The following is a 19705-nucleotide window of genomic DNA, read 5'->3' as shown; positions in this document are numbered from 1 at the left end:
CGTGGTGATCACCTCTTGTGGGTGTTATTGGTCTCTTCCAAACTTGTCAAGCCCTTGGGTATTTAGATGAACGGAAAGTAGCTCATTGCTGTTTGAAGTTTTCACTTAAAAATCTTCAAATATTCATTAATTTTTGTGTGTGTGTGAAGCACTCATATTTCACCGCTCTCCCTGGCAAAACAGTATTGGTCCTCAGATACATTCTGACATTTTTTCAGAGACAGTGACACAGTGGTGTTCCCATAGTGCTTCTAAATTAGTTCTACTAGGAAGTCTTTTGGTTGAATTGTCTCTCTTGGAAAAGTCTGTTCAAGTCTTAAGCATTACAGAGTGGATGTGGCATTTGGAAAGAGAGTCTTTGCAGAGGAAATCAGGTAGGATGACACCATCCAATATGATGTTGTCATACTGGATGGAATAGGGTAGACTTTAATGTCAATGTGATTGCTGCCATTTTAAAAACATGAGAGATGCAGATACTAGGAGAATGTCATATTAGGATGAAAGTAGGAATTGGAGTAATTAATAATTCACTTATAAGTCAAGGAACACCAAAGTTTGTCAGTAATAACTTAAAGTCAGGTAGAAGCCAGGAAGAAACTTTCCTGAAAGACTCCAGAAGGCAACTGGACCTGTCTCCAACTTGACTTCAGTTGTATAGACTCCATAAATGAGAAAATACATTTTTTTCAGATTAAATTATGAAGTATCTAATCTTATCTTGTTATGAGAACTTGTGAGACAAACTGTAATTTAAATAATTCACAGTATTTAAATTGAGAGTCGATCAAAGAAATACAGATCTTCTTTGCAGAATATAAAATACCCAGTAAAAGAGTTTCTTCAAATAAGATATTCTTTTTCTCCCTGGGATCTTTGAATTATTATATAATTAAGCTGAAGTGTTTTAACTTATGCAGCAATGTTTACACTTTTAATTATTGACCTAGTAGTTATATACAGTTCCCAACCAGTTTGTAATGCCTTCGTACAATGCAGTAAACCATGCCAAGGGGGTGACACATGCTTTCAGGCTTATAGGACTTTGGATCCTGGTATCATTTCACAAACTAGTACAAAGGTGGGGAGCCTTATTCCTATGAACAAGGTTAAGGTTCTTTGGGGTGTGTGTGTGTGTGTGTGTGTGTGTGTGTGTGTGTGTGTGTGTGTGTGTGTGCCAGTACTAGGACTTGAACTCAGGACCTGGGCCCTGTCCCTTAGCTTTTTTTTTTTTCTCAAAGTTGGAGCTCTATTGCTGAACCATATCTCCACTTTCTGCTTTTTGGTTGATAACTGGAGATAAGAATCTCATAGACTTTTCTGTCCAGATTGGCTGTAAACTGCAATCCTCAGATTTCAGCTTTGTAAGTGACTATGATTATAGGTATAAGCCATCAGTGCTGGGCACATGAACAATGAATGAATATACACATTATCATTTAATACAATAGATTGTATTGTAATACAAAGGGTTGGGCATGGCGTCCTAAAAATGCAGTATGAGTGGAGCAAGTATAAATATTTCAGTGTTTCAGGCCCTGTGTTATTAGTCTGTCTTTTCTTTCTTTTTGGTAAGTTCTTAGCTATTCAGTTCCTGTTTAATTAATTTTGCTGGCATTGTATAAATTATCTTTTGTTTTTTAAAAAAATTATGGTATTTTATGTGCATAGAGAATATGGTAATTGTTGTTTAATCCACAGCACTGTAATCTGTACTTTGAAGTTAGAGTTCTAATTTTATACTAATTCCAAAGATACCATCATCAATACAAGTCGAAATAAAAAGTATTAGTCATGCTGAACTAGTATTTGACACAAGTTGTAGGGCCATGTACTTGCTGCAGGATTGAGAAGACTGAAACAATGAAAGAGAAAGACACATTGTGATAGAATTGAGAGGCATTTTACCACCATGAAACCTTAAGTCAAAAGAAAGGATAACTACTTTCTTTTATTCCTCCGAAGTAGTGGAGTACATGATGCAGAAGTATGAAGAATTAGTAGATATTTCAGATGACTGCATATAACATTGTTTTAATTGCCCCTGTAAATTTCAGGAGGATCATTATTTTAAATTTGACATATACATTTTGGTAAAAAAATGATTTAAAAATAAAAACTTGAAGTCAACCTTCCTAAACTAGTTTCTGCTGTTTTTGGAGGAAAACATTTTTTTTTCTCATCACTATACAGGATAGGGGACATCACCTCAGAATGACCAGATGATTACCATATTTTTCCCTGAGTGATCCGTGGCAGGAATGTACAACTCTGGTTCCCAGAAATACGGTTAAGCTAGCATGCTTGTCTTGATTTGTGCTGTTGGTAGATTCCAGTAAACATTGTATTTTGGTGAGATTTCATCTAGTCTACATAAGAACTTAATTTTATAGTTTAACTATATTTTTGTCTAGCGTCTATCAAAATACTTAGCTAGGCCATTCATAACACAGTAGTCTTAATTGAATAGACTCCTTGTTTCTAAATGTCAACACTATCTTCAAGGCATGAGATTTATAACCAATTGTTAGAGAAATTTAACTACTGTATGTCATTGTCTGAAGATGCATTGAAAGAAGGACATTTGAAGTGTTACTGTGTCTTCATGGTATTATTGGGATGAATGCCTTGAAGTCTCTTTTTGATGGAGACTATACTTTTAGATCCCAGTTCTCTGGCCTCTTTGTTTAGAAACACAGATGCACAATAGTTTCATTATTTTGTTTTTGATCTCAAAAATACAATGTACTGATGTTTCTTTTATAGGAGGTTTTAGACAGTTATTCAGTGTAGAGAAAAGAATATTTTCTAAATGTATATAATAGATGAAATGAAAATGTTAAAATATCCATGTGTCTAATAAATGCCTTGGCTTTTTAAAATGTAAATTTTCTAACTTTTTTCTTAAGTATTATATATATATATATCTATATATATAAAATCTATGAGGTGATCTGACTGAGGGAAGATGGTGGCTAAATGGACGTAGCTGTGTTCTGAAAGATGTCTCAACACAGAAGACACACACACACAATGAAAGTATAATAGTCCCAACTGGAATGTACCTTGGGTGAGCTGGGATATTTCTGGCTTAGGCATGAGAAGATTATGGAATTTCGAACTTCAGGGTTTAATCCTATTGAATTTTGTTTTCAGCTAAACGTAATCGCTCATGGGAATTGTTTCACAGATGCACAATCAAACAAAATAGTCAAAGGTGGAGCTAAATTAGCAGAGGGGCAGATGCTGGGCTGGCTAGTGTCTTACCTGCACAGTTTCTTGATGTGGCCCCCGAGGCTTTAGTGAGCACAGTGTGAAAACAGTTCAATGAAAAAACTGGTGTTCTGTTCTATCAGTACAGAATTTTTTTTTAAAAGTAGTTATTTTCCATTGTAGGGTATTGTGCAAGGTCAGAGGAAAACTACAGATCATACTGGCATAAGGAAATCAATTTCAACACTGATTGTTTGGATGGTTTCTTAAGTTAAAAAATGAGAGGTTAACATATTGTAAAAGTTAGAAAATTCAATAACGCCTCAATTGAGAATTACAACATTTCCAGTAATAGTCCCTTTTAAGTACATTAGCTGTTTTATTTAGGAAGTAATAATAAGGCTATTCTTAAAAAGATACTTTTCAAGTTTGTCAGATATATTTTCTGAAGTTTTTTATTATGTCAATATATATGTATGTATATATATATATATATATATATATATTATTTCCAGATGTTTGGTTGATGTATTCACAGATTTATGTAGAAGATATTAATTCAAAAAGAAAAGACTTTATCTGCATGTAGGTGTTACCTAGAGTAGACAGGAAAAATAAATCTAGAGGCCTTTCTTTTGTGTATAGTTAATATTAGTGGAGAACAGCCTTCTGAAAGTCATTTGAGTATTTAAGAAAACCTTTTCTGTACATTAAAAAGCCCATCACTAAGATTTATTTGAAAAAAATGTTAGTCATAATCTTAATTTGGAATACAGTTTTATTCTTTAAAGCAAAAGAGAACAGAAAATGAATGTGTTAGTTATGTATTTTGCCTTTAGTTCCTGTCCTGGTTTAATCTATGCAATAGATATTTTATTTAAATTGAAAGTATTAAGTTTATTTCAGATTATAGTTAATTTTGTATTCTCAAGGCAAGAGAATCAAAGCTTGAACTTTCCTCCCCAGGCTGACTTTGAACCGCCATCTTCAGATCTCAGCCTCCTGAGTAGCTAGGATTACAGGCATGAGCCACTGGTGCCTGGCTTAAAGTTTAGTTTTGTTCTTTTTTTTTAATATAAGGGACAGTCTCTACAGATGAATGATTTTAGTCCTTTGCATTTACTCTACTCCCAGAACTTAGATCAGGGCCTAGAACATGGTTAATAAATACCTGTTGAATTAATAAGACCAATACATTTGATAATATATAGAGTAAGCCTATAAATCTCTGTTTTCTATAGGTTGTTCTTCAGAAGGAAAAATTGCATTGTGTATCAATGAATATAGTACTACGGGTTACCTGGAATGTCTGTTGGCATGCATTTGTTTTAGTGATAATGTAGTAATATCCTTTTTAAATTTGATAGGCTTAATGCTTGAACAACTTTCTTCTTTCTTACAAGTTAAATGCTCCTTGAATTCTACAGAGTAAAGTATAATTTTGCTCTAATATTTTAGAATAAAGGTCTAGCAGAGCAATCTACAATGAGTAGAGATTTTCTGTCTACTTTTGCCAAACAAAATATCTGTACAAATCCAGTTATGAGTTAATCAAGAGAAAGGAAGTCCAATTTTACAGGAATGGTAAATACTCATTAGGTAAATATTTGTTAAAATAGGGTTTTGGATCATTTATATGCTAATCATCTGGATGCCTGAATGAGGAACTTCTATAACCTTATTGATTTACTATCATTATATTGTTTACTATGTATGCCTTTCAGTTCTGTGATATAGGACTGATTCTGCAATGCCCTTCCATGATAAGGAAAAAGATGTAATTATGAAGATGCTGTTTGTTTATAGTCAAGGATTGCCAATGGGGTTAGGTACAAAATGGAACGCTATAGATTTTTTTTTTTGGGGGGGTGGGCATTCCCTGAGCTCAAAGATACCTATCAACACTTTGAGACCTATCAAACACTTTGAGACCTATCAAACACTTTGAGCCACAGCACCACTTCCTTGACTTTTTTTTTAAATGGAATCCATGTTTTAATAAAAATTTACAATGTGAATCTTATCTAGGAACATAAAGGCATAGTAAATTCACCAGGAAATTCTTTAAATGTGGTATGATCTTTGAGAAAATTCCTTAAGATATGAATTAATGTTGGAGAAATTCAACTAAGAATGAGGCTTGGTCATTTTTGTAATACAGAGACTTTCTCTTACCGTTCCTTGCAATATAAACTCTTAGCATTAAGTAGGAATGCTAATACTTTTTTATTTTTTATTTTATTTTTTGATGTGTGTGCCAGTTCTGCGGCTTGAAGTCAGGAGCTGTCTCTGAAACTTTTTTTTTTTTTTTTTTTGCTCAGGGCTAGGTCTCTACTACTTTGAGCAATAGCTTTACTTCTGGCTGTTTGGTGATTAATTGAAAATAATGCCATGGACTTTTCTGCTCAGACTGGCTTGAAACAGATCTCGGCCTCCTGAGCAGCAACACTTTTATTTGAATATTAACACATTATATTTTATTAGAAAACTTTTCTATCAATAATATTTCAGTAATGAAATGATTTTAATTTATTCAAAGATTTAAAATTAAATATCCTACAATTTGTAAAAAAAGTATGATTTAATGTGGATTTTAAATGCTATTCTAACTCAGAAATTATCAGTGTTATATGTTTACAGTTTCTCTAAAATCAAGAATTTCCTTAAGGGCATTATTTTATTGCTTTCACATTTCTTCCTGCTCTGTTAAATCTAATGAGGTTTATTTGTCCTTTAGGTGACCTACAAGCGAGATCTGTATGCGGCTGAATCGATTATTAAGGGTATGTTTGGCCTTATGACTGTCAGTTCCTGTGTTTAAAAAATATAAGCCAGTTCAGAATTTCTCATGACAGTTTAAATCCCAGAAGGATAAATGCCTGTAGGCCAGTAAGGGTTCTGATTTCTTCTTTGAAAATAATTGCATTTTATTTCATTTCCTGCTTGTGAAATTATCACTTATTATGCCACATTGATTTTTAACTTCCATAGAAGAAAAATTAGTTTATTAATTTAATCATGGGGACCTCAATACTATTGGAAAGGAAATAGTGGAAAGTGTCATTCCAGTAAAATTGTAAAGATACTTCATTTGTGCTTCTAAGAGACAGTTTTCACCCCAACACTTTCACATCTTTGTACTAGGCAGACTCTCTATATGAGACTGATTGCTTTAAAAAAATGGACAGAAATGAAAAGATGGATAGAATTATTTCTTAAAAATTCTTTTTTGTTGTGATAATAGCATCAGTATTTTTGTGCATGACACTCTTTTGAATTTCTAGATCACAACTACATACAATGCCCATATTGTAACATTGTACAATGTAACATTGTGCTAGGATTCTAATTAAGATACAGAAGGAACATTATTTTGTGTGTTTGTAGCATCTATCATTTAGGTTGGATTTCTCAATCTCAACACTATATTGGACAATCATACTGGATAGGTTTTAGATTTTAAAACTATTGTACAGCATACATTGATAAGTAGAGTGCTCAGCATTACTCATTAGATGACAACAACACTTTCTTCTCTCATGGCCCTCAAGGTGACAATCAAAAATGTCTTCTGACATGGTCAAATATTTTATAGGGGCTAAAATTGCCTTTCATTGAGAAGTATTGTTTTAAATATAATAGTAGTCTTAGCAAAACTATCCTGGAAACAAGTGTAGTATTTAAAGTAAGTAATAGCTTTTATTTAAAAAATTAGATTATGGATAAAACTCAAGTGTTAATTGAGAGCGAACTTCCTAATTCCAAATTTTATTGAAATAGAAGAAATGTCTTGGATGTGAATTCTGAATACATACATTTATTTTAAAGTTTTGGGAAAATCTATTTGACAAACAATTAGGTTCATATGCAGAAAACTGCTCTGATTATGGTACTTCATTTACAGTTTACCTTCAATTTCTTTGTCCTTCAAGTATATTTTGTTTCAGACTGTTAGTGTAGTATAATTTGTATATCTCTTTGTGTAAACAGATCATCTATAACCATAAATCAAAATGTTGACATTTATTTATATGCCAGCCAGGCCATGTGTAAATATTACTCTGGGAGAAATGTGATAAACCATGAGGTGGTCTGCTATGCTTTCAAAACAAAGAAATAGAATAAACTTTGGTTTTATAACAAAGTCACTTCTGCATTTCACGGACAAAATGTAAATTAATCTCTTTGTGAATATTTAGCAGGTGCTTCAGCTGAGGAACCTACCTATTGCAAGACTTTGCCTACGTGTTATTGCTTGTAATGTAAAGGCCTGTATTTTAGGCATAATTATTTTTCTTCTTTAGGCAATGGGCTCTAGTATACTATTACTTTTAGAGTTTTTAAAAAGTGTTCTCTTTTCTTCTCAGGGAGGAAAATTCAACTGGCTGTATGTAAACAGATGATTTGATTCGACAAATGCCAAGGGGTTTCTTTTTTTTTTTAATATATATTTACTGTAAAGATACTGTAGAGAGGAGTTACAGTTACATGAGTAAGGTAATGAGTCCATTTCCTATCAAGCATTGTTACCCCAGCCTTTGTTTTTCCTCTGCCATCCTTCCTTGCTCTGTAAAATTTGTTTTTCTAAAAAGTTGCTAGGATATTCTGATGTAGTTGGTACTCTTATCGGACCATTGATTAGATCAGGGACCTTCCTATTCCATGTTCACTGTACACCAGCAACATGGGGATTTTCTGAGATCTGAAAAAATGAATTTCTGCTCCCATTCCATTCAATCAGAATTTGTATTTTGATGAGATTACTTTGCAAATTAAATTCCAGAAGTATTCCTTTAGTATGATATCCCAGTCTTCTCCAGGTGATTTATTGCTTAATTTTATTTATTGCATTACAAGCTTGAAGTCTTATCAAGTTTTATCAATTCCCAATGCTGGTATGCAATGTCCAACTGAGATTATGCTCTGCCTTCATGACTTGTACTAAATACTGTCTCTGATTACAGAAATATCTTTTGCACCGGCTAAATAAAAATTCAAAGCGAAAAATTACATTCCAAATACTATGTGGTTGTTAGAAGCCTATATGAGGAACACACTCACCTGTTTCCCTTTTTCTAACTATATTGGGTACAGTTATGCAGACACTGAACCCAAAAGACATACACAAATGGAGACATATAGGAAGAGGTCATTATGAGTTCTTGGCTCACATAATTATGGAGGCTAAGTCCTGTTATCTTCCATTGTGAGCTGAGGCCCTAGTAAAGCCAGAAAGGTACAGTTTTATGTCCAAAGCAATGGTTGGTAGACCAGGAAAGCCAATAGTCTTCAGTTTGAAATTGGTACTGAGAGAAAAAGATAAATATTTTACCTCCAAAAGAAGGGATTTAACCGTTCCATGTTCTTTTGTTGGCAGTATATAATACCATAGTCTAGGCAAACTATATAAGACTCATAAAACAGTCCTGAGTGAAAGCTCTCAAAGGATTAGATAACACTGTCCCCCATCTTCTTTGTCTATCTATTCAAATGCTAATTTCTTTTAGAAATACCATCACTGATATAATCAGAAATAACGTCTGACCATCTTTCTGAGAATCCTTTAGTTCAGTCACGTTGTCACACAAAATCAACCATTACACGTAACAAATGTTGATACTATTTTCCTATTCACTAACATTTTGTAGCATTTCATGGGAAGTAGATTTGTTCTAGGCATAGTTTGACGGATATTATATGTATTATCTATATTCTTCAAGAAATTGGTATTATCATTTTCATATTATAGTATATTCAAGGATTTTAAGGCAACTACGACTCAGGAAGGACATAAAGCAAACTCTTAACTACAAGGCTCTGCCTTAGGCGTAATAGTTTCATTACATAACTATTCTCTTTTTCCCATCCCACTGCCTTTACCCTTTATATAGAAATAGTTCAGATTCCCTTACCTGGAGCCCATAGCCTCATGCATTTTGGAATACTTTGTACTTTCAGAAGCTAACTCACAGTGGCCTTTGGAAATGTCAGAAAATGAAGATTGTGGTATAAAAATGCCTGTGCTCAATATAATAAATACTATGGACTTTCTAGCTGGTTTAAGTTGAAGGTTGACTTTCCTATCAAGATATACAAAAATATTCCTTTGGTTTTAAGAATTGTTTGGATTTCATCATTGCCTATAATGTGGTATGAACGTGTTTCAGCTTATGGTTTCATGAGGTGGGAAGAATGTCTATTCTTTTGTTTCCTCGAAACTCTTCTATTGAGTTTGCCCTGAATATTTTAAGCTATGGGAATATATTGCACTTTCCTTCCACCTGATTCCAGCACATGCTTACGGGAGTTGAGTGTGTCTATTTTTATATCCTTAATATATTGTTAAAAAATAGAGGGTCTGGGAATGTGGCTTAGTGGAAGAGTGTTTGCCTAGCATGTATTAAGCCCTGTGTTCGATTTCTCAGTACCACATAAACAGCAAAAGCCAGGCTGTGGCACTGTGGCTCAAATGGTAGAGTGCTAGCCTTGAGCAAAAGAAGCTCAGTGACAGTGTCCAGCTCCTGAGTTCAAGCCCAGGACTGGCACACACACAAAAAAAGTGAAATGGTTGCATGGCTTTCTGACAAGACAAAATTAGAACTGGGAGCACACACTACTCATGCCCTATGCCTTGTATATGTGACGTATTTACTCTTTAAAGCAGTGCTCTGATATTATAGCTGCTATTTCTAAGTGGGAAAACTAAAATTGAAAGTTACTTTCCTGTGGGTTCCCCAGTTTGTAAGAGCAAGACTTAACAATTTAAATCCAAGTCACTGGTGCCCTTGTCTAACTCTATTCTAGGACATGTTTGTTTTGTATCTTTGACTCCTGCCTAATAGTAAAATTAACACAAGGTTTTCTTTCTTGGGGTGAGCACTCCAGTGGTTTTTGAAGTTCCTTAGACGCTCTGATTGCTTTGGGTTAGGATTTTTTTTCAGCTAATGAAGAACCATCATTCAATTAAAACTGAAGATCTTCCTCCTAGTACTTCTGAACATGGTGTAGTTGTCTAGAGAATAGTTGGTTGCAATGAGTTTGTTGGTGGCAAAACAAGTGGGTTTGAAATAGTAAGGAAATGACAACTTTCTAGACATGCCAAGAGAAATAATGCAAATTAAAATTTAGTGTCAGAACAAAGTGATTGCATGGGTTCTGCTTAATCTTTTTTGATAAATCTGGCCTTTATAGATACAAAAGTTTCTCTTGTTCGAGGATGTAAGTTTTGTCATGCTATGAAATGAATCCTAGTGTTATGTAATTTGTCAGGGAAGCTGCTTTTTCCCTTGCTTACTAAATATCTATGGTTGGCAGACATTTTGATAAGTATTTTCTTGTTTACTGAGTGTTTTTCTGACTGTGACATATTTGCTAGGATAAATACCAAATTGCATGTGTGACAAGACAATGTGTAACTTCAAAATTACTTGTTGCTAGAATAGCATGTGTATTTGGTACATCTTAATTTACATCTGAGTGTTAGGAAAAGCAATTTTACTTCATTAGGGTTTGACTTAGGTTTGTTAACTTCAGGCAGGCTTTTGACTAAACTTTCCAAAATGTAGTCTGCATGAAGTCTCCAAATCTGATTTTTGTCTTAAAGTTAATTGTAAGCTTCATTTGAGCATCAGGGTTTCCATGGATTTTTATTTATGATAAACTGTTGTTAACAGGAAACACATATAGAAAGTGGTTGCCTCATATTGGTTTTTGCCAGTCTGTGTTAAAATGCAGTTAATTGCAGATTTGCTGTTAACAACCAAGCAATCTGTGAAAACCAAGCAATCTCAATATTCCTGTTTCCTAAGGTAGGATTGGATTTAGTCCTTGTTATTTAATGTTTGACTCTGAAGCTTCTACTCTGACTGAAAATTAAAACTAACTTCTTCAGAGTAGTGTGATTAATTGTTACAAAAAGACAAGGGGTTGACTGATAAGTGTATAAACATCCCCTTTACAAAGGGGTATTGTACTTTTGTCTTACAAACGAGGGAGCCCACCCAAGCCTGCTCTGCCTGCCCAGACCAACCCAAACTATATTAAAGTGGTAACAGATGCCAGGAGTAACATACTTTATAGAAATATACATAAGCCATACAAACAGTCCCAAACCACACTTGATTTAATATGTTGGACTTATCCTGGCAAAAGGGTCAATATTCTAAAATTTTCTGAGAAGCAAAGCTCCTGTTGGACTTTCTAAATAAAAGATTGTGTTCAGTTTATGCCTTCATGCTTCAGCAACCTTTGAACATATTCAATTTGATAGCTTATATTTAATTTGGTATTGTAAAAAACAATTTTATTTTGTTCTGGTTATAATTGTAGAAGTCCAAGTAAGCTTATGCTATAAAACTGCCTATGGTACTTTTTTTTTTTTTTTTGGTCAGTGGGACTTGAACTCTGGGCCTGGGCATTGTTCCTGAGCTCTTCAGCTCAAGGCGAGTGCTTTACCATTTAAGCCACAGCACCACTTCTTGGTGCTTCTTTCTGTATGTCAGTTTATATAAAGATGGAAAGAAAAAGTTAAAATTTAAAATTATTTCAGCTTTACCATTAGTTAAAATTAGTTAACATTAATGTCCATATAACAATTTGTGCCTTTTCCAGGGCATTATTTTTTTTTTTTTAAGTATTTGTTTTGTTTTTGTTTTTGTGCCTGTCCTGGGGCTTGAACTGAGGGCCTGAGCTTCTTTTATTCATGGCTAGTGTTCTACCACTTAAGCCGTAGTACCACTTCTGTATTTGTTTTATTGTAAAGGGAATAAATCAACTTTTTTTTTCTTCTGGAATATAACATTTCATTTCCAACACTTAAGTTTGGTTTAGAAAAAAATATTTATTTATTTATTTATTTATTTATTTATGTGCTTGTTTGCTTATTGTGCTGGTACTGGGGTTTGAACTGAAGGCCTTGCACCCTTGCTTGGCTTTTTGGTTCAAGGATGCCTCTGTACCACTTGAACTATATCCCACTTCCAGCTTTTTGGTGGTTAATTGGAGATAAGATTCTCATGGACTTTTCTGCCAGAGCTGGTTTCATGATCTCCAACTCTCAACCTCCTGGGTATCTCAGATTGTAGATCTGAGCCACAGACATCTGGACACTTTTACATCTTTTAGAAATATCCCTTTTTGAACATTAATTATGTAGGTGGATTTCTTTCAATAAGCATTTAAAACAGTAACTTATACCAAACAGTATAATGCCTATTGTCCTCTCCATATAAATAGTATTTTTTTAAAGTGGTAGTAAAGCAATTAAGCATTTTTGTACTTATACCTTGAAGGTAGCTCAATATACTTTTAAAATTAGGTTTGACTGAAAGGAATAAAGTAAAATACATGTGCACAAATTTAATTCAATATTAATGAGACTTGAGATGACTTTCTGTGTTGAAACATATGTCTTATGCATATAAAGAATCAAATGCCTTAATTTTTTAGTGATTTTTAAAAAAAAACATTTTTACTTAAGATTGGAAAATTGTTTTGAAACTCTTGAATCAAGTTAAAAAGATGAACAATGTTAAAATCAGGGTTTTTTTTTCATCTTTAACGGGACAGTGTTCTGCATCTGTAGTATGTCTTTGTCAGGTTTTTCTTATTAAATGTTCAGAGATGGCACCGTTTATATTAACCATGTTTCTTTGGACAAAAGAAAGTGACAGCTAAGATTTATTTGGAGACCTTAATTTTTGATGTTTCTCTTTTGACTGACATTCAATTTCCCCAAATTTCTCATTCATCTGTAAACTTCTTTGTGCATAATAGTTTTTTTGTTCTTCATTCTCTTGAAAGTGGTACTGTGATTGTACCTAATGTGAATATTGGAGAACATTTGCGTCAAGCTTTAATTAGTAAGAATAGAAAGGCAGCAAAATAATTTAAGAGGAGTTTGGTTTCTTTGCGATTTTATTTTAAGAAAAGATGTAAGTTGGTAAGTTAAATATTTGGGTCAAGTTTAGAGAAAGTAATTTTTCTTTGTTTATGTAATCTTATAATTTTCTTAATTTGTCATCAGTGAAAGGGTAATTCCAGCATCTGTAAGTAAATCTGACATTTTCCAAAACTTTGAAGACTACAAGATACTATGAAGCAACTAGCTAAGTAAACTTGATAACAAACACGTCAGGCACGTGTACTTCATTCTGATGTAGAGAGATAAAAATATATGACATATATGCTTAAACTATATTGCAAAAATCCTGATGAGTCACTAACCTTAGAAAATTGTGTTTATTTCAAAAAATAGTTCAATGGGGTAGGAGAATATAGTCATAATATTCAGTGCATATCTTATGAAACTACAAAAATTGAGGGAGGGTTGGGGCTGGGAACAATGATGAGAATCATAAAAAGGATGATATTGATCAATATACATTGTGCTTACAAACTGACATGCTGTTGCTAACCCCTTAAAAATAATAAAAAATTTTCACTTAGGTGAGAAGTACAAATACTTTCAAGGACAAAGAGTATGATCTCATTCAGTTGAAAGACAGTAAAATGAGTGCATTTCTTACACCTAAAAGTGTGTACGGGAGACTGGGTGTTGCTTGCCTACTTCTTACTTCCAGTTCCAAAATGGGGAAGCTCATTCAATATTTTGTGACTCATCTAAAAAGGAGTTTAAGATGTGATGACTTAAAGCATCCTTTATGAAAAGACTGACCAGGAGATTGTCCTCCAGCTGAAACATGCACATTAACAACAGAGTTCTCTCCTAAGGGCATCACCTTGACCTTTTCTGAGATATGTATAGTTTTCTAGCGAATTTATTTCTTGGCCACGTTGTCCATTTGTCTTAGAGTCGTGGCTTGTTTGTTATTTTCTCTCTTCTTATACTAATAGCTTTGTTCTCAACATGTTAAGAGAAACTTTAAACACTCTTTGACAAATAAAGCTTAGAGAATGATAGCAAATTGCAATAGTAGCGATTTTTTTTAGGTAGGATCTCAATATACAGATCAAGCAGTGATTGAACTGTCTTTAACCTCTACTGCCCAGTTGCTGGGATTACAGATGTGTACCATCGTATCCGGCTTGTAATTCTGTTTAATATCATTTTCAAATGTTGGAGAGGAAGAATTTAGATTCCCCAATTGGCTTTTGATTCAAGGAACTCACCTGGAAAATGGGAGGCACTGCCCTCACTTTGAGTAAATTACACTTTTAGGAAGTAAATATATTTGGATTTGATATAGGTCTTATTTACCTGAAAAATCTAAAGCTTTTGAAATGTTAGTACAATGGATAAGGTCTGGTGGAAAAATCTTTTGGCATTGGATGTTTTCAAGACAATTAAAAATATACTTCTGGATTTTTGCCCCTTAAGGAACTTGTTTCACTTAGTATTTTGCTTTGTTTGTCTGAAGGAAAATAAGAGGCATTTTAAAAGATGAGTTTTATAAATGAGATTTAGGACTCCTTCATAAGCTTTCAGATTTATGCACTAAAATTCCTGTTGCTTTTGAATGACTTTAGTTAGAGTAACACTGGAATTGCACATCCATGAAATGACATTGTATGTATATAATATATTCCTAAACCATGTCACCTATCTAAAGGTAGTAAAATTTAGACTGCAAAGAACTAGTCAGGGGGTTGGAAGCCCTGAAGTGATTCTGTGTACAACTTAATTGAAACTTGAGAGAATTTCAAAGGAGTCTGTCATACGGAGCTATGATATATTCAAAATTTTGACATTCAGGATATCAACCTAGACATTTTTTGATGGCCCTCCAGGGGAGATGACTGGAATTCTGACCGTGTTCCTTCCTCTTTCAATTTTTTGAAAAGCATCAAAATAAGCACAAAATGAGGATCATCTCTCTGCTTGAAAGATCCTTCCTGTATTTCTCTACTTAGAGCTAACAATATATAGTTATTATTTTGGAGAGCCCTACACGGAACAACTGATCTTCTGAGAAGCTGTCTTCTCTAATTTAGATCTGTGTATGCTTCAGTGATTGTGAATCCTTTTGGTGTTTGAGTGTATTGTCTTTTCTAGTACACTGTGGATCAGGGAACTAGCCAAGACAAAGAATTAGAGAATTCTTTGTGTTAATTTTTATATTCCTAAACATTTGAATTAAGGTACTATTGGAGAGTATTCTTTGCTTTGAAGTAACTAATATAATCATACAGATGAAACCAAACCAAAAACTATCCAGACAGATTTAATTATGCACAAGAGACAAATTTAAAATACTGAAATAAAGGAAAACAAGATAAGTCAAAGAGAGGTAAAAGAGCAGAAAGAGAAAACAAAGATAACTGACATCCAGATGTATCTGTTTCTTTAACTTTACATGGTTCTAGTACTCCTATTAAATACAAGAATTTCCATTATAAATATTAAAGTATTTTTCTTCTCTATAATTCCAACTCCAATATGACTATGTTGAGAGTAGATGAAAGAAAAATCATGCCATGCATGCATAAATAAAAATAAAATATCAAGCCAGGCTCTGGTGGCTGGCTCAATTCTGTAGTCCTAGCTACTCAGGAGCCCGAGATCTGAAGATTGTGATTTGAAGCCAGCCAGGGAAGGAATGTCCATGAGACTCTTACCTTCAATAAAAAGAAAAAAAAAACTACTCAGAAGAAGCCAGAAGTGGTGCTATGGCTCAAGTGACAGAGTGCTAGCCCTGAGAAAAAGAAGTTATTTCTTTGTTGCTTTGTATGTCCCTCCCTCGGTATAACCCCTGCTTTCCCTGTATTTGATGTTGGTATAATTTGTGGAGGGGAAGGGAAAAAACAAATCATTTAAATAGGGATGCAGGTGGACCCATTGCAACAATGAGATGTACAAGATGTTATGTCCAAAAACGAACTTTACAACTTTGGCGGGGGGAGGGAGGATGGGAAGGAATGGGAAGGGGAAACAAAGGAGGAGGCAACAATGCTTGATAAGAAATGTACTCATTATCTTGCCCATGTAATTGTAACCCCTCTGTACAGTATTGTCACAATAAAAAAAAATCTCTTGCATAAAAAAATAAAGAAGTTCACAGGTAGTGCCCAGGCCCTGAGTTCAAGGCCTAGGATTCTGGCACAAAAATTAGATAAGATAAAATAAGTTATTAATAGTTATATTATCACCCAAGTAGAGTTTAGCGAATGGAAAATTACCTATAATGAAGAAGGGTATCTCATCACACTATAAGATCATTTTGGTGTCTTATTCTTTGTGCCACTACCAGAGAATGTTACAGACGATACTTTATAAACAAGGTAAACTTACCCTCTCCCAGTTTCAGAAGCCTGGAAGTTTATAGTGCTCACATCAGGTGTGGGCCTGCTTGTTGTATTTTCACATTGGCAGAAGGTTGAAGGGAAAGATGATGAAAATTGTGTTCTCACATGTGAGGATGATCATCTACATTTTTTCAGGATTTCCTTAGAGTCTTAACTTATCTATTGCCTGGGCTATGAATACATTGCATCTCTGAGGACATTGAAGCACTTTCTATGATGGGAGCCAGGGTTGATGGCTAGATGTGTTTGGAGGGTGTTCCCACTCAGCCATCTCTTGGCAAAAATCATGGGTTTGAACTCAGGGCCTGAGCGCTACGCTTTTTAGTAAAAGGCTAACGCTATACCACTTTGAGCCATAGCTCAACTTCCTGATTTCTGATGGTTAATTGGAAATAAGAGTCTTGAGCACTTTCCTGCCCAGGCTGGCTTTGAACTGCAATCCTCAGATCTCAGCCTCCTAAATTACTAAGATTATAGGCATGAGCCACCTGTACCCAGCACTTGGCAAAATTCTAAGTGAAGCTTTTTCATCAGATAAAATTATAAGTTGGAAAGAAGGAAACAAAACCTTAATTATAATATTTGTGCATACAGAAAATCTAAAATGATGAAAACTAGAATTTGTAAGTGAATCTGGCAAGTTACTCCTTATAAGGTCTGTATAAATTTTATTTATTTTATATAAAAGGCAGGGAAAATCAACCTCCTGCTATGTTTTGTTTCAGTTCTTTTTGTGTGTTATTCTATCAATTTCTCAGAACAATTGTGGTATTATTACATTAATTGTGGTGTTTATAAATTACTTTATACAATAATTTTTGGTGCTTATTGTGTTTATTTTTTCATGAGAAGTGTTTTTCAATCTTATTATCTAGCTTTTTGCTAGGATGTCATAAAGCCAAATTTTGTCTACACATTGACTTTCATGATGCATAAAATTTGGGTTGGGCTTGTTTCCAAAGCGACTGCTTTGAGAATAGTTATTTTCTGTTGAAAAGTTTTCGAGTCACTGTAGAGTCCATGTTACCTCTAGGATCTGACCTGATTGATGACCCACCTCATTGCAGGTTCACTGCCAAATTCTTCCATGGCTTTGAAGTAATTCTGTTATCAGTAATCTGTGCTTATGTGGATACTTTTCCTATATCAATACATTTGAAAATTTTGCTGCTGTTTTAAAAAACCTTTAAAAATTGTTTTCAGGGCTCCTTCCTCCCACATCTTGGAAAATCTACTCACCTTTTGAGAGTGACCTCTGAGCTCATTTTATTCTAGAGTTAATCAGATTTTCTTACCAGTATATATCTCTTACCCCAGGCTGAGTCATTTAATTGAGTTTTGTTTTCTTAAATATATTAAATTGTACTAAAATCATGTAATTTAGGGTACTTAGCTTTTTCTTTTTACTTTTTTTTGTGATACTGGGGCTTGAATTTCAGGCTTTATGCTTGTTAGGCAGCTATTTTTCTGTGGAGCAATGCCTCTAGCCCTTTTTTTTTGTACTGTTTATTTTGAGCTAATATCTTCTTTCGCAAGACCTCAGCCAGACTGAGATCCATGCATTTTAGGCTTTTCATAGCTGAGGTGACCAGTACATACCACCATGTCAAGTTTTATTCTTTAAAGGTGATGTCTCGTGAACTTTTTTGCCAAGGTGATCTTAGTACCTACCATAATTCTCTCAATCTCAGTCTCCCACATAGCTGGGATGACAAGGAGCATCATCTGTGCCAGGATGTTAGTTGAGAAGGCATCTCTTGGTGTATGCCTGAACTGGTCTTGAAATGTTATAGGTGTGAACCATTGGCTTTTGACTTAATTATGAGTTAATTCTAAGAGTTGGTACTATCCTAACACATAAGTAAACAGAGTCCTAAAGAGATGAAATAATTTTAAGTTAATGTAACAATGTTGTAGCAGATCTATATTCAAAAGAGAAGAAAATTTCAATCCTTTTGAATTAATTTGCACATATGTTTACATTTTTTTGAATGAAGGGTATAAGTGGAGAATGTTTTCCGGTTTTTTCAGAAACTATTACAAGGTAGGCAACCTTAGAGGAGGGCATAGTTTTAGGGACAATCTGGAGTAAAACAGCTTACGTCTAAAAAGGAATGACAATATTTAGTTAATAATACATACTTATTTTGAAGCATTAAATTGGATAATGTCCTCAAATGACTTGATTTTGGGCCTCTTATCTGACATTAAGCGCTACTTTCTTTTTTATCACATGATAGTCTATCAAAGCAATGACTCCTTAAATGGGAGGCACCTATGCATTTCTTAATACCTCAAATTTGTCTGCTGCAGAGGACTGCACATATTTTGGGAGAATGAGTGTCATCATGTCACATGGTTTAGATTTTAAAATCAAGCCATCTCAAATAAGCCTCTCAAATTTGAGGAAAATTCATCCATTTTCAATGTCATACTCAGAATCAAAATAGACCTTGATTAGGTTGAATTGGCAATCTAGATAAGGGCAGGGAAATTCTGATCTTAGCCAGGAGGATTCCTCCTTTTCTCCCCAGGAAATATCTTTTAGCCTAGAGAGCAGATATACTTGAGAACAGTAATTTCTCAGATTCTCAGATTCTAGGAGACTGTTTATAAATGTGAAATGATGGAATTGGTAGTGACAATTGGATATTAGTTCCACTTACTCTCTTAAAATTGTGGACTACATTCTTGCTTCTGTTGGTTATACTATGATTGGTTACTAATCTACACATTGTTTAATGTGTAGGTTTGGGTGGTAAAAAGACCCCATGACTTTTTAATGTGTAGTTTAGGTAGCTTTAATTGGTGTGTAGACAAAATCTCCATCTTCTTGGTCAAGGGCTATGAAAACAAGTAAACATAGGTTTCTGTAGTGGGGCTTTGTTCTGTGTTCTGTTTGTTATATTTTTAACATTTTTTTTCCTTTTTTAATTCAGAGAGAATTTCACATGAGGTTTGTGTAGTTATGGATCCCAAACAAGATAAAGAACCTGTAGATCATTTCCTTGAAGCTCTCAAAAATGAATTAAATGTAAGTATCCAAATATGAAAGTTTGGAAATGTAAGTTTGATAAAGTTGGCCACAAAATTTTGTAGTATTAACATCTACCTTGGAAAAACATAGGACAAACTTCAGTCCCAATGTATTATTTTGCCTTGAGGAGATTTTTCCCTATCTCCACTTAGGACTTGCAGTTTACTCCAACTCCTGTCCATTCCTGTTGTG

At 34.1% G+C, this 19705-nt stretch overlaps 1 protein-coding gene across 2 annotated transcripts in view; it reads left to right on the top strand.

Moving 5' to 3' along the window:
- Nucleotides 1–19705, top strand: part of Crppa (CDP-L-ribitol pyrophosphorylase A) — a 227560-nt gene that overhangs the window by 60496 nt on the left and 147359 nt on the right. For both annotated transcript variants that reach the window (XM_042695811.1, XM_042695810.1), the window contains exons 5-6: nt 5951–5996; nt 19416–19510. In XM_042695811.1, the coding sequence (XP_042551745.1) occupies nt 5951–5996; nt 19416–19510 (141 nt within the window). The remainder of the gene's footprint in view (nt 1–5950; nt 5997–19415; nt 19511–19705) is intronic.

Source organism: Dipodomys spectabilis, unplaced genomic scaffold, assembly GCF_019054845.1.
Source record: "Dipodomys spectabilis isolate Male_0828 unplaced genomic scaffold, ASM1905484v1 ptg000190l, whole genome shotgun sequence".
In the NCBI taxonomy this organism is placed as follows: domain Eukaryota; kingdom Metazoa; phylum Chordata; class Mammalia; order Rodentia; family Heteromyidae; genus Dipodomys; species Dipodomys spectabilis.
The sequence above is the reverse complement of the archived record's forward strand: the minus strand, read 5'-3'. Positions and strand labels throughout refer to the sequence as shown.